General features: G+C 45.4%; 2 protein-coding genes across 2 annotated transcripts; both read right to left on the minus strand.

Moving 5' to 3' along the window:
- Positions 1-2,924: 2,924 nt before the first annotated feature.
- On the minus strand, positions 2,925-3,882 carry LOC124665838. Its single transcript, XM_047203207.1, has 3 exons — positions 3,606-3,882; positions 3,384-3,532; positions 2,925-3,265 (listed from the first exon to the last, which is right to left on the minus strand). Exons 1-3 carry the CDS (start codon positions 3,750-3,752, stop codon positions 3,223-3,225), a joined length of 339 nt encoding a protein of 112 aa, XP_047059163.1. The 5' UTR covers positions 3,753-3,882; the 3' UTR covers positions 2,925-3,222.
- Positions 3,883-5,095: 1,213 nt separating this feature from the next.
- Positions 5,096-11,893, minus strand: LOC124663512 (flocculation protein FLO11-like). The gene is made up of 6 exons (XM_047201207.1): positions 11,783-11,893; positions 10,032-10,562; positions 8,114-9,959; positions 6,895-7,002; positions 6,112-6,221; positions 5,096-5,354 (listed from the first exon to the last, which is right to left on the minus strand). The coding sequence occupies exons 1-6, from the start codon at positions 11,891-11,893 to the stop codon at positions 5,277-5,279; spliced, it is 2,784 nt and encodes a 927-aa protein (XP_047057163.1). The 3' UTR covers positions 5,096-5,276.
- Between the last annotated feature and the right edge of the window lie 456 nt (positions 11,894-12,349).

Here is a 12,349-nt window from a genome sequence, read left to right on the forward strand (position 1 = left end):
ATGATGGTCAGAACTCAGAAACCACACCAAATCTTTCGTGTGGGAACGTGTGATAAGACTGAAGTTTCCACACGAATATAGCCAACAGGTATGGCATTGCAGCTGATGGAAAGTGTCATGGAACAAACGGTGTTGTCTTTTGGACTGTCCTGCTAGCAGAGAGAGCCAAAGTTGTCATGTAACATGAGAAGTATCCGACATCGCAATCTTCTGGTTTGTTGAATTTGTTCCGGTCAAGAAGAATATGCATTAAAACATCATATGTAGTGCTTCCCAGGGACTATCATATTATCATGCTTATTGGCTTATTGTGATTGCTAATCTTTGGCCATGTGTTTGTCCATAGCGACAGTTCAGTCAAACAAGGTTGTTTATATGCATACGCGTTGCAAAAGCTGCCAGGTGCGGTTTTATTTTGGAAAACGATGAGAGGTACTCCCCCATTCCAAAATGTAGTAGTACGTAACTGTTATGCAAAAGTATTTGATGTATCTTTGAAGGAGGACTCTGCGCATATAATAAACCAGCCTAAATGTGTAGTATCATAAGCCATCACGATGCCAAACGGAGCTTCACTCATGGAACATGCTTTCACCCCGCTATATAAAGCCACAAACGGAGCTTCACTCACTTCTCACATCAGCCAATTCTCACTTTTCTCCTTTCAGCGTCGAGACCCAGCGGCGCCGATCTTCATCTCGTGGATCCATGTCGAGTGTAGACGTTTTGTTCCGTATCCAAGAGCACCATCCAGGTTAGAAAGATGCAAATATGCCTCCTGAAAGGCACCCCTGGAAATTAATCAAAGCGATAAAACCAGCACCACTAGCTAAAGATATGGCCGGCGACGTGACGCCATGAAAGGAGCAGCAGAATAAAGATACGACTTGAGACCACAAAACTTATTCTCATCCTAGGGTAATCGTCTCTTGCTTTGTGAACTTGATGGTGAGAGGCTTAGACAGTCAGACTTCCCAGTCCCTTTCTCCCTTGGGGCGACAGGAGCTTTGGCCCCTAGATGAGGCAGGAGCACTTGTCCCCTGCTGCAATTTCTATCAAGAGCTAACCTTACCTACCAATAACAATGCTCCTACCAGATTCTGCAACGAACCTGCTGCCAATATTATAAGCTTCACAGGGCAAGTAGGTGATAAACAAGAGAGGAGGAACTTCCTGCAACTGCGAACCACACGTGACGCCTTTTCCCTTCAGATGAGGTGTGCATATTTAACATAGCGAACATGGGCAAAACCATTTGGTCAGGTTGACTGCCTAATTGCATTATACAAATTCATAGTGACATGCTTGACTAAACTCTTTTCAGACTGGGTAATGGGGGAACTGTGTGGATTAGAAATGAGTGTTCACAATGGTGTGACACGTCCTTTTATGACTTTTATGCAAAGGGATGCAGAGCATAGTTTTGCAGCTCCGAAAATAAGGTGTAAACAATGCAACTCAGATGTCAGGCATGAAGATTAGCATGTATGAACATTTTGCTCTAGCCGCAACGGAGCACTTGGAGGATCCATTGACCGCAGAGAAATATAACAAACTGACAATAGCATTCACAGGTGTTAGCAGCATGGCTAGTAGTGGGCTAGTGGCACCGTTCCTGCCATAGATGGAGCAAGTAGATGATAAAGAAGCTGAGGAGGTATCTGTAACTGCTGCCTCTCCAGTTCAGATCAGGCTTTTGCATATTTAAACAACAGAGTCCATTTTTAACAGACAACATGACACTTTGGTGAAGATACTGAAATGTACACGCATTTGGGAAGGTACAGGAATAGCTGACGGGGAATTCTTGTCTGTATGTACCGGTATCCAGTTAACATTAAGGTTAACTGCAGAATACATTGTATACAGTTCAGCCTTTCAGGCCAACTTACAGATGTCACACAAAATGTTGGGCAAGGTAGTCACAATGCAAGAGCAAGCAATGAGTTTTCAAGATTGAATAATGCAAATAATTGAAAATTGTGTCAGGGTGCACATAACAGTTGCCCTTCACACGATTCATTTTTTGCATATTCAGAAAGAAGAGTGGAACAATGCCAACTGACATCAGGCATGAAGAGAAACACGAGTCAACAATGCTCAATACAAACCTAGACAGTTGCATAACACAGGCAAAAAAAAAAAAAATACTCCTATTGGCGGTGATACATAGTTGTTGCAGCTCTTCTCATGATTGTGATGAAAATATGCCACATACAGATATCAGATGAAAATACAGTAATAGGGCAGCATATTAACAGATGCTTATTTCCTAAAAGAGTATGATATGCTTTAAACAACTGTATGCTGTTCTGCATGCTTCATCCAAAATGTTTTATGTTTATATTTCACTGGTAACTTTGTTTGAAGAACAACTATACCACAGCCAATACTGCGTCACACTATCATCAGTTGTTGAGAAACTGCAGCATAATTTACTCTCCTTCATCATGTCGCAGTCTATATTTCAGACACAGGGTCCTCAAGGATTCACATAAGAATAAGACTTAACAAGCAAGATTGGCTCCACCACATACACGTTCAACAAAATTCTAAGAATGGGAATTACCAGCCGTCAGTGCACTATCGTTTGATGTCATCAACCAGATAAAATCTCGATTCAGAATTTCAGACGGAGAGAGAATGGCCACATGTGCCCTCAGAGCCACACAGCCCACAGGATATGGACCATGGGTCCCAAAATAGCCAAAGGAGGAAATTCTTTTTCTAACAAACTATTGAAGTCACCACTTACAATTTTACAACACTGGAGTGCAGTATTCTCCTTTGTTGAGCTACAATTTTCTCCCAAAATAACATGTATATAATCAGGTTGTAAATTAAGTTGATACTGAAAACAACCACCTGACTGTTCTTAAAGCGAGGTCTAGCTGAGATGCGTGCTCATACACATTGAGAAAAAGTTCAGTTCTATACCCTTTTTACCTAAAAATAGGGATTAAAGAAAATAAGTCACTTCAGTTCACACCTTGATATTCCGTTTTGGATTAACCAGAAATTCTTTTTCACTACAAGACACAAACCATGCAATTTATTCACCAATCAATTACATCCCAGCACTAAAATACAACGGCTCCGTGGCAACACTTGACCTTAACTTTATCAACAACTTAAAATGATCATGCGAAATGCTCACCAGCTAAGTTTCCTCGAACAATAAAACCCATCGGTAAGAAATGGCAGTTGCTACACATGGCTTCTTCATGCATAGCATTTACCCAGGCAGTTCAAGCAGCGCTGTACTCTGAAAGCATAAGCAAATCAAGTAAGGAACATCAATGGCAAAACACGGTTGCAGTATATCCAGTAGCAGACAGCAGCAACCAAGATCAGGAAATGTTTTGTAGAAGAAGAAGGCCAACCTGGTTCCGTCACAGGTAGGGCAGAGGCACGGGTTGATGAACACCGGGTCGAAGAGCGGAGACCACTCCACCGTGGAGCCGCCCCTGCAGAGCCTGCACGCGTAGGTTCCCTTCCCCTCGCATGAACCACACGGCGTCGCGAATTTCCGCTGGTAACGGCACAGATTAGTCAGAACAAGGTGCTTTGGGATTTGGATGGGTTGGGGCCTTGGGGGTTGTTACCTGGTTGGCATCAGAGAGGAAGCGGAGCGAGCGGACGGCGGCCGTGGATGCTGCGGACAGGACGAGGAAGCCGCCCCCGACGTACGCGGCGACACGTCCCACGGCCTGGAGCTGCCGGCGGACGCGCGCGCCGCCGCCGGACTCCATGGGAGAGCCTAGCTAGTCGAGTTTTCCCGGCCTCACGACGAGGAGCTTAGCCGTCTTTAGATTGACTGGGCCTCCACGGCCTCTTTGGATTGGCGGAAATTCATAAGCATTTTGGAGGATTCTAACTTTTTAAGTCATTCAAATTTTTCTCATGGAAGGCCTTTGGATAATTGGATCAAAGGATTTAGAGGCCACTCAATTCCTATGGAATCCATTGGTATGCCTTCCATTTTATTGGAATCCCAATATGAGGTCAAACCTCATTTGATTTTTTCTTCGAGAAGTCCGATGCACTACACATTCTATCTTTCTCTAGCCTCTCTCCTCATTCGTGCAAAATTCCCGTGTTTGTTTTATGCACATCATCCAAAGACACCCTTTACGAAACTCATGTGTTCTGAAATCCTGTAGAAATTTACACTACATGACAACTCAATCCATGTTTCTTTATGCCTACGTTTTAGAAGTCATGCAAACCAAAGAGTACAATTACATGCAAAATTATGATGAAGCTAAGCGACTAGAAATCCATCCCTATTGATGTCCTAATGTTAGTGTGTGTGTGTGTGTAAGATTTATGGAAAATCATGTACACTGACAAAGTTGAAATGTCGATGTTTTCAAAATAGTTTTGGTTGTCTCCTGAAGCAGAGAAAATTGCAAAATAGTACCACAATTGCGGCAGAGACTACAAAAAATTACCAGAATTCAAAAGTTTATCAAAAAAACTACCAGCCATGCCTTTAATTGTTTCAAAAAACACCAATCGGAATATTTAGAACTCGTTTGACGCTGTTTCTGAGCTGATTCTGTGTTTCAAACTTCAAATATTATGTGCACCTGCATTAAAAATAGCTATTGATTTGTATTTTGTACAAAAAACAACAGGTTATGTTCACAAATGGTCATATTTTTTTTCCATAAATCAATTAAGAGGGCACACAGTTTTATGTAATGTACGTCCAACTATACTACAGTGCCTTTTTTCACCTTTTTTTAGGCCTCTCCTTGTAGGTTTTTCTCTCCATTACTACCTATATTCTGCACCCAACTCTTTTTGGAGAAATAAAAATCAGGCAAGAAATAAGTGCTCAAGATAAGAATCTCAGGCAAAGTTTGCATGATTCCTTCACATGTTATGAAGCGACTGAAAATGACAAAACGCTATCTTTTCACAGATTGGATTCGGTGACACTATCTTCAGCTTTCATATTTATCCCCAAGCTACATGCCGGATTTGAACTTTGTACATCTTTTTTTTTTTTTTGGACTCGGCAATACCTTCGTCTGATGAAGTCGAAAAGATTTTGGATAGTTTATAAGGAAAACCAGCCGAAAACCATACAACACAACCCACCACGCCGCCCCGAGGCCGCGCCCCCACACGAGCAAAATGCCCGTGCCAAAAAACTGCAAGAATACCCACAGCAGCATTTTCAAGTTTTCCTTTTACTTGTTTAGACTGCGTTTCAGGATTTCTGGTATTACAGGAATCAACCAGGTATAGAGAACCAACATTGATTACTAGCCCTGGTTAACCAGCTCTGGTGGGTGAGGCGGCGCAGCCTGCTGGACTGATATCCGAGGCCGAACATTCCGCTCCTGAAACAAAGAAATTGGAATAGATTCAGTGTGGCATTGCTGTACTCCTACCACCAACAGGAAAGCGTGAACATAAAAATGATCAGAGACGGTCAAAATTGAAGCTACCAAAGAAGACAATCTCTAAAGCTCCAGACCTATCAGAAACCAGAGTGATTATATTATAGAAGAAGAGCAGGGAAGAGAAAAGCTTCATATGTTGGCTGGGTTTCAGGGTAGGTAACATGTTTGCTGTAGAGCCTCGTTCCGATGCGGAGGCCAGGGCATGTTCCCCTATTCGAAAAGAAATAAATAAAAGGGATGGTGACATGTTTATTACAGGAGCTGGCATGGAAAGGTTTACAAGAGTTTCGTGAGTAATGGCCAGAACATGAATCACAATGACACAGAGACTAAAGTTGACATAACTGTTTTCAGGGTGAAGTTTTGACATGATTGATTAATTGATATGATTGCGTAAGGAGCACAGCTTCTGATCCTATTCAATGGATGGTGATGCCTCTATTGGTAAAATGGAGTCGTAAGTGTAATGACGCATTTTGTTCATCCCAGAAATTAATATGTTCTGGGCCCCGTAGGTAATATAGCACGTTTCCCAAATCATATGCATAGGGATTGTGTAAATCAAACAAGCTGGATGCATAGCAGATTGCTGCTACTTTTTGCAGTGGCATATAATCTTTTCTTGCTCGAAAATATTGCAACAAAAAAAGCCTATGTACCAAGTTAATTATGTGCATAGTCAAAGTTCACTTACTCCAATCTCACTGACGAAAAAGCACAAAGAACATTTTACAGCAGGAGCCCCCAAAGGATACATCAACAATATCTCACATCGTCCACAGCGTACATTACCAACTTCATGGGCTGCACCAGAAATATAAGGTAAGGTACCGTTGGGAAGCATATGAAGATGTTATGTTTCAACACACTTGCGAGGATAAATATGGGAACATATAACCCCACGATTATATCATTAAGTGTGTCCATGTTCCAAAAGCTTTTAAATTGACATAAATTTGAGCTGGTAGCCATAAAAGCTAGTAGACAAATATAACGTAAGGTACCGTTGGGAAGCATATGAAGATGTTATGTTTCAACACACTTGGGAGGATAAAAATGAGAACATATAACCCCACGATTATATCATTAAGAGTGTCCATGTTCCAAAAGGTTTTAAATTGACATAAATTTGAGCTGATAGCCATAAAAACCTAGTAGAGTTGTAAGAAGTTCAGAATCCTCAAATTTCTGTTAAGTGGGCCAGTGTTGATATAAATATAAATGACATCTCATAAAGTTTTAAACCATGATAGATGGACAGAAGAGTAAAGTTGCAACTTAAAAACTATTATACAGAAAAAAGAGACATGACATAATGTTCAGCGACCAGATAAGAATTTTGTGGTAAATACAGAATCGAGTGAAAACGGAACTTTTGGAGTTTTACCTCCCTAGAAGTCACATCAGAGGAACAAAATGAATAACAAGGAAACACGGAAAGTAGACAACTGTTGAACAAAGCAGAAATAGTACGTACCTTCCAATACAAGGTTTATTGTCCGACAGCCAGCACACTGTACATGAACAGCCCCTCTAGGATAAGCAATAAGTTCACGGCAGCTTCCACATACCATTTGACCCATTTCTGTACAAAGTTAATATATTGACCATTTGTTACCCAAAAAAAAAAATTGGACATTTGTTAGAAAAAAAAGTAACCAAAATCTACAACCATGTCACATTTCAAATACATATGAGTTAATAGACTTCATATTCATGTGTTATGCCACTGATATCTTAAATGTGGCCGCACTCATATCCAATAACTAGTCAAGGTCTGATAACACTGCCCGCATATTCCTAGGCCAGGTTTGATAACACTGCCCGCGGATTCCAGGGTCGTCTATTGTCTTGTTCTAAACAGCGTAAAGAGAATTCTCATGGACAACATCAATATGTACATCGACCAGTGATCCTAAAGTCTTAGGAGCTTTATGCATGCATGCTGCCTCACCAGCTCTTCATCGTTCACCTTGTTCAGTCAGATGTATAGTTTGAGCGTGCAGTTAAGTAATAATTGCCTCCACAAATCATTGCTGGGTGAACATTTACTTATAGCACAGTGCTAAAGCAATTAGCTAGCAAATAACATAGTTGGTGAACATTACAGTATTTATGCTAATTGTCTCCTATAGTCCGTTCAATTTGTATTTGCTAGCCCATGTACGTGCACAGTTCATGACTATGAGAAAGTAGAACAAAATAATTCCACAGTGTGATGTGATGCCACAAAGCGCCTTCCAGGGAAATGATGCATAAGAAAACTCTAGAAAGTAAAATATTGCTTCTTGTTACAGTGTCCTAGATTCTTAGTACTTTGACGTGATACTTATAACGGTCCAGTTGTTAATACTATCGGCTACATAAGTCCTCCATCAGTACCATGCTAGATTCTGGTGAGAAATTAAGATCGCCATAAAACTGGCGAGGACATCCAATTGCCTGACAAATACCTGAACAAGCTACATTTCTGCACAAACAAGTACAGCAACTTTGTGTTTGCATCTAAGATGGGCATGTGATCCCAACATTATTCATCAATAGACAGGAAACTGTGTCATGAACTCCATTGACGGCAAATAATTACTAGCACAAACAATAGTAACTTTGTAATATATATATATATATATATATATATATATATATATATATATATATATATATGCAATGCAGCAAATAGATGGAACATTAGTAACCTTTGCTGAGGAAAGGAGGCGGTGGTGGTGGCAGAAGTTCCAAGTCGCCCAATGAACAGGGTGCAGCCTGCATACTTGGTGAAGATGGCTGATGCTGTCGCTGGGGCGATGTCCCCTCTGCTCCATTCCCTGATAGCAGGAGCTCTGTAGTTGAACGGTCCATGTTTGTATCCATTGCCTGCACTGCAGGCAGCGGCTGAGTTGTTTCTTCTGACTTCAAATCCATATAATTTGTGGCAGGTACATCTGGCTTGGTGTCCACAGCATGCGTCTTAAAAGAATTCACCTGTGGCTCTAGATGTGGCAACAACCCCTCAGAACCACTCTCCAACGGTGGTGACAGAATGAGTGATGTGCCCTCTTCAATTGCCCCCAGCAGAGGCACTAGATGATGCACTTGATCCAATGCCTCTATAACTGACTCAGTGGCAGCCATATCAGCCAAGACCTTAGGCGTCTGAATTTCCGGAAGAAGAGGAGGCAATGGCAAAAGCTGCAAGTTCTCATGCCCTGAAGTCACCATCTCGAGTGAACAAGCAGTACTCTTCTCCTCAGGAGTTGGCAGCTCGTGCAGTTGTTGTGGCAATGCTCCACTCTCCAATGATATCTCCATGTTCACATCCATTGCTTCCGGTGCAGGCGATGGCTGAGCAGCTTCCTGTGATACTTGTTCAGCTTCACTGGTGGCTGAATCGTTCCAGGTGTATGCAGTCTGTGCCAAGAGTGGAGACGGTAGCAGTAGCTGTGGTGACTTAAAATCCTCAAACCCCGGAGGTGCCATATCTGGCGAACAGGGCACATCTTCCACAATGGGAGAAGGGGGTCTAGGATGTTCCTCTTGCAGTGACCCCTCCATTCCACTCTCTAAGGGTGCCAGGAGAGGATGTACAGCATGCATGTCCACATCCATTTCCTCCAATGCAGGTCGTGGCCCAGCCTCTTCCTCCAGCTTCACGGCCAAAGGCTCCGCTGCAGCTGCTTCTTGCATGATATGTGCAGTCCCACACAGAGGAGTAGATAGTGGTTGCCATGACGATCTAAGACTCTCAAACCCGTGAGGTGCCATCTTCGGTGAACAAGTTTCAGACTGCGTCACTGGAGTAGTTGATCTCAACAATGGCTGTTTCAATAACCCCTCCCCCTTGCTCTCCAGTGGTGGCAGCAAATTGCGTGCACCGTGTGTCTCCACATGTATTGCCTCCAATGCTGGCACCGACAAAACCGCTTCCTCAGTTTTTACTGTCGCTGCCTTGGTGGAAATCAAATGGGACGAGGTATATGTGGTCTCATTGGGTGGCGGCAGCCTTGACAAACTCTCAGACCCAGGAGGTGGCATATCTGATGAGCAGGGCTCAGCTTGTGTGATGGCAGAAGGTGGTCTCAGCAGTGGCTGTTGCAATGACCCAAATGATGGTGGTAGGCCAGGTGCAGTGTTTACCCTTGCATCCATAGCTTCCAATGCAGTCAGTGAATTCGATGCTTCCTCCAGCATGGATGCATTTGGGAATGAGTGCGTAGTTTTGACTGACAGGTTGGGAGAGGGTAGTGGCGGCCATGAAGATTCGAATTTTTCCGGCCAAGAAAGCGGTATAGGCATTGGGAGTTCAAATGACTCCTCAGCCTCACTCTTACATGCTGACGACGCACCAGGCTCTATCGAAGTCACTGCGATTGCATCGGCCTCAGCTGTGTGAGGCGAGGCGTGTGCAATGCCAGCCGGGGCGGGACGGCGAGGAGAAGGGGGCTGTGCGGGCTCTGAATTTTCACACCCCGGAAGCATGGTAGGACAAGGTGGCCGCGGATGCTGTTGCGGCAAGAACCCCTCTTGTCCACTCTTCAGTGGTGGGTTAGGCGGCGTCGGCGCGGTAGGCCGATTTGAATCCATCGATTCGAGCGCAGCAGGTAGCCAAGCGGCATCCTTGGACACCATTGCTGCCGAATCAGCGGGGGCCGCATCCGACAGGGCGCCTGGGGGACTAGATGGCGTCGACGGCGGTGGAGTACCGGCCGCCGCCGAGGGCGCCAATATTTGGGGCGACGGGGATGGCGACGCCTCCGTGGTCGGTGCCTCGGGGCAAGCCTCGACCTTTGGCGGCGGCAAAGGCGAGGTGGGCCCCACTGGTTCCGTGGCTTCGAGCGCAGGTGGCGCGGAGAGCGAAGACGGCCGGGCCTCCTGCCGCTCTGTTCCGACCTTCGGCTCCGGCGCCGGCGCCGGTGATTCGTAAGCTTCCGGGGACGCCGCGGTGGCAGTGGCATTTCCTGGATGCGGCGGCGGGGTCGGCTTGGTGTGATCTGATTGGGCTGGCTCCGGCGGATCGGGGTCGGTGGGTTGGGGGCTTTCTTGGGGACGACGTGCGGAAGGGAATGGTGGCGGTGAACCCATGGGCTTGTTCTCCGGTGGTGGCTCGGCGCCGTCAAGACGACGGGCAGGAGAACGGCTGAGCTGAGCCTAGTAGTCGCGACAAGAATGTGCTCCAGTGCTTGTGGGGTTTAGCGTACTCGAACTCAAATCCTGGTCGCCCATCTTGCTTGCTGTTGCTGACCGACCGGCAAAAACAAAGGAGCACGGAGCCACGGAAATTCACTGTTTCCGGTGGAGCAAAATCTGAAGAACAAAATAATGTCGATCTCCGAAATGAGCACCCTCAATTCGCTGTTTCCGGTTTCATCTTTCGTTGCCCAAAAATCGCGTATGTGGCAAGGGTTAATGTTTTTTTTTTTTTTACATAAAGGCAAGGGTTAACGTTGAGACTGTTGACTGGTTGGTTAAGTTGTGCCCACATGGGCTGGATCGTCGGAATTACCGTCTTTGCTCTTTTGAATGGGATAAGAGGGGGAGTGAGGGCGTCGATAACGAATGTGGGCGGTGACGATGATGTCTGCATCCGGCACATCTTTCTTTTCGCGGGGACACGCCAAGAGCGTGCCTAATTTTTATAGAAGGTAGAGGTTTGAATACAAGAACGGTACCACTCGCTGCGAACAGCAAGCGTAACCCAACACCACACACGACACCACAGACCAAACAACCACACCGCAAAAAACCTGTCCTAAGCTAAGAACAGAGCCGCGTCTCGATCGACGCTGGACATCTCCGAAGAGGACAGCTCCAAAAGGAACCTCCTTGTCGACGCACCATCAGAAGGAGATTGATGGCAGGACTTGGAAGATCCCGAGAAGACATCCACTAGGACAAGCCAGCAGTGGCGTGCATAGCGCCCCTAGAGAAAGCCTTGGACCGCGCGAACACCGGAGGAAAGCAACAACAGACCTCTACGCCGTGTCTTCATGCCCGATGCTCCCAACAGAGTTACGACGTCAATGGCGTCGCCATCATGCCGATCCACGAATCGAGACTTTCGCTCGAAGACAACAACCAGCTCCAAGCAGGTTAGGGAGATTCCGACACTCCTCGGCGGCGCCTCCGAGGAGGGGAACGACACCCGCGGGGCGCCGTCGCCGCCGGCCCGACTGAGCAGCTAGACTTTCGTCCGAATCATCGCAAGCCTCCCCAACCCCCGGAACTGGGGCATACCGTCCGTGAGGCCTCGCACCGCCGTCGCAGCCCCTCGTCGATGAAGTCGCAAAAACCGTAGAATTCTGAAACACCCACCGCATGGCTGAAGGCTAGGTGAAGACTCCATCTCCAACTCCATCCCGGCGAGGCACCGCGGCCTTCACACCCACCGACACGAAAAACTGCAGCCACCACTCCCGCTCCTCCGGCTTGAGCTGGGGTAGCAAGTCACGGACGTCGCCCACGCCAGGCGAGACGTCCATCACAGCATCCCAGCCCGTCAGACCCAGATCGGGCCCGCAAGCCCATATCGGGCCCGGGCCGCCAGCTTCCACTCCTGCTCCAGTGATGTCTGTTGGAGATATGCCCAAGAGGCAATAATAAAAGTGTTTATTGTTATATCTTAGTGTTCATGATAAATGTTTACATCCCATGCTATAATTGTATTAACCGGAAACATTAATACTTGTGTGTTTTGTAAACATAAAGCAGTCCCTAGTAAGCCTCTTGTTAAACTAGCTTGTCGATTAATAGATGATCATGGTTTCCTGATCATGAACATTGAATGTTATTAATAACAAGGTCATATCATTAGGTGAATGATGTGATGGACATACACCCATAGTAAGCGTAGCATATTATCAAGTTATTTAGTTCTTTATGCTTCAAGCTTTAATATGCATAGTAACTTAATCCTTCGATCATGAGATCATGTTAAT

This window comes from Lolium rigidum, chromosome 6, assembly GCF_022539505.1.
Source record: "Lolium rigidum isolate FL_2022 chromosome 6, APGP_CSIRO_Lrig_0.1, whole genome shotgun sequence".
In the NCBI taxonomy this organism is placed as follows: Eukaryota; Viridiplantae; Streptophyta; class Magnoliopsida; order Poales; family Poaceae; genus Lolium; species Lolium rigidum.

Excerpts from the sequence above, each read along its gene's own strand:
- LOC124665838 (XM_047203207.1), bottom strand. The coding sequence starts at position 3,752 with ATGGAGTCCGGCGGCGGCGCGCGCGTCCGCCGGCAGCTCCAGGCCGTG. Across the intron at positions 3,533-3,605 it reads TCCTCTCTGATGCCAACCAG|CGGAAATTCGCGACGCCGTG; the intron begins GTAACAACCCCC and ends TGCCGTTACCAG. Across the intron at positions 3,266-3,383 it reads CCTACCTGTGACGGAACCAG|AGTACAGCGCTGCTTGAACT; the intron begins GTTGGCCTTCTT and ends TTATGCTTTCAG.
- LOC124663512 (XM_047201207.1), bottom strand. The coding sequence starts at position 11,893 with ATGGACGTCTCGCCTGGCGTGGGCGACGTCCGTGACTTGCTACCCCAG. Across the intron at positions 9,960-10,031 it reads CGGCAGCAATGGTGTCCAAG|CCACCACTGAAGAGTGGACA; the intron begins GATGCCGCTTGG and ends ACGCCGCCTAAC. Across the intron at positions 7,003-8,113 it reads GCCTCCTTTCCTCAGCAAAG|AAATGGGTCAAATGGTATGT; the intron begins GTTACTAATGTT and ends AACTTTGTACAG.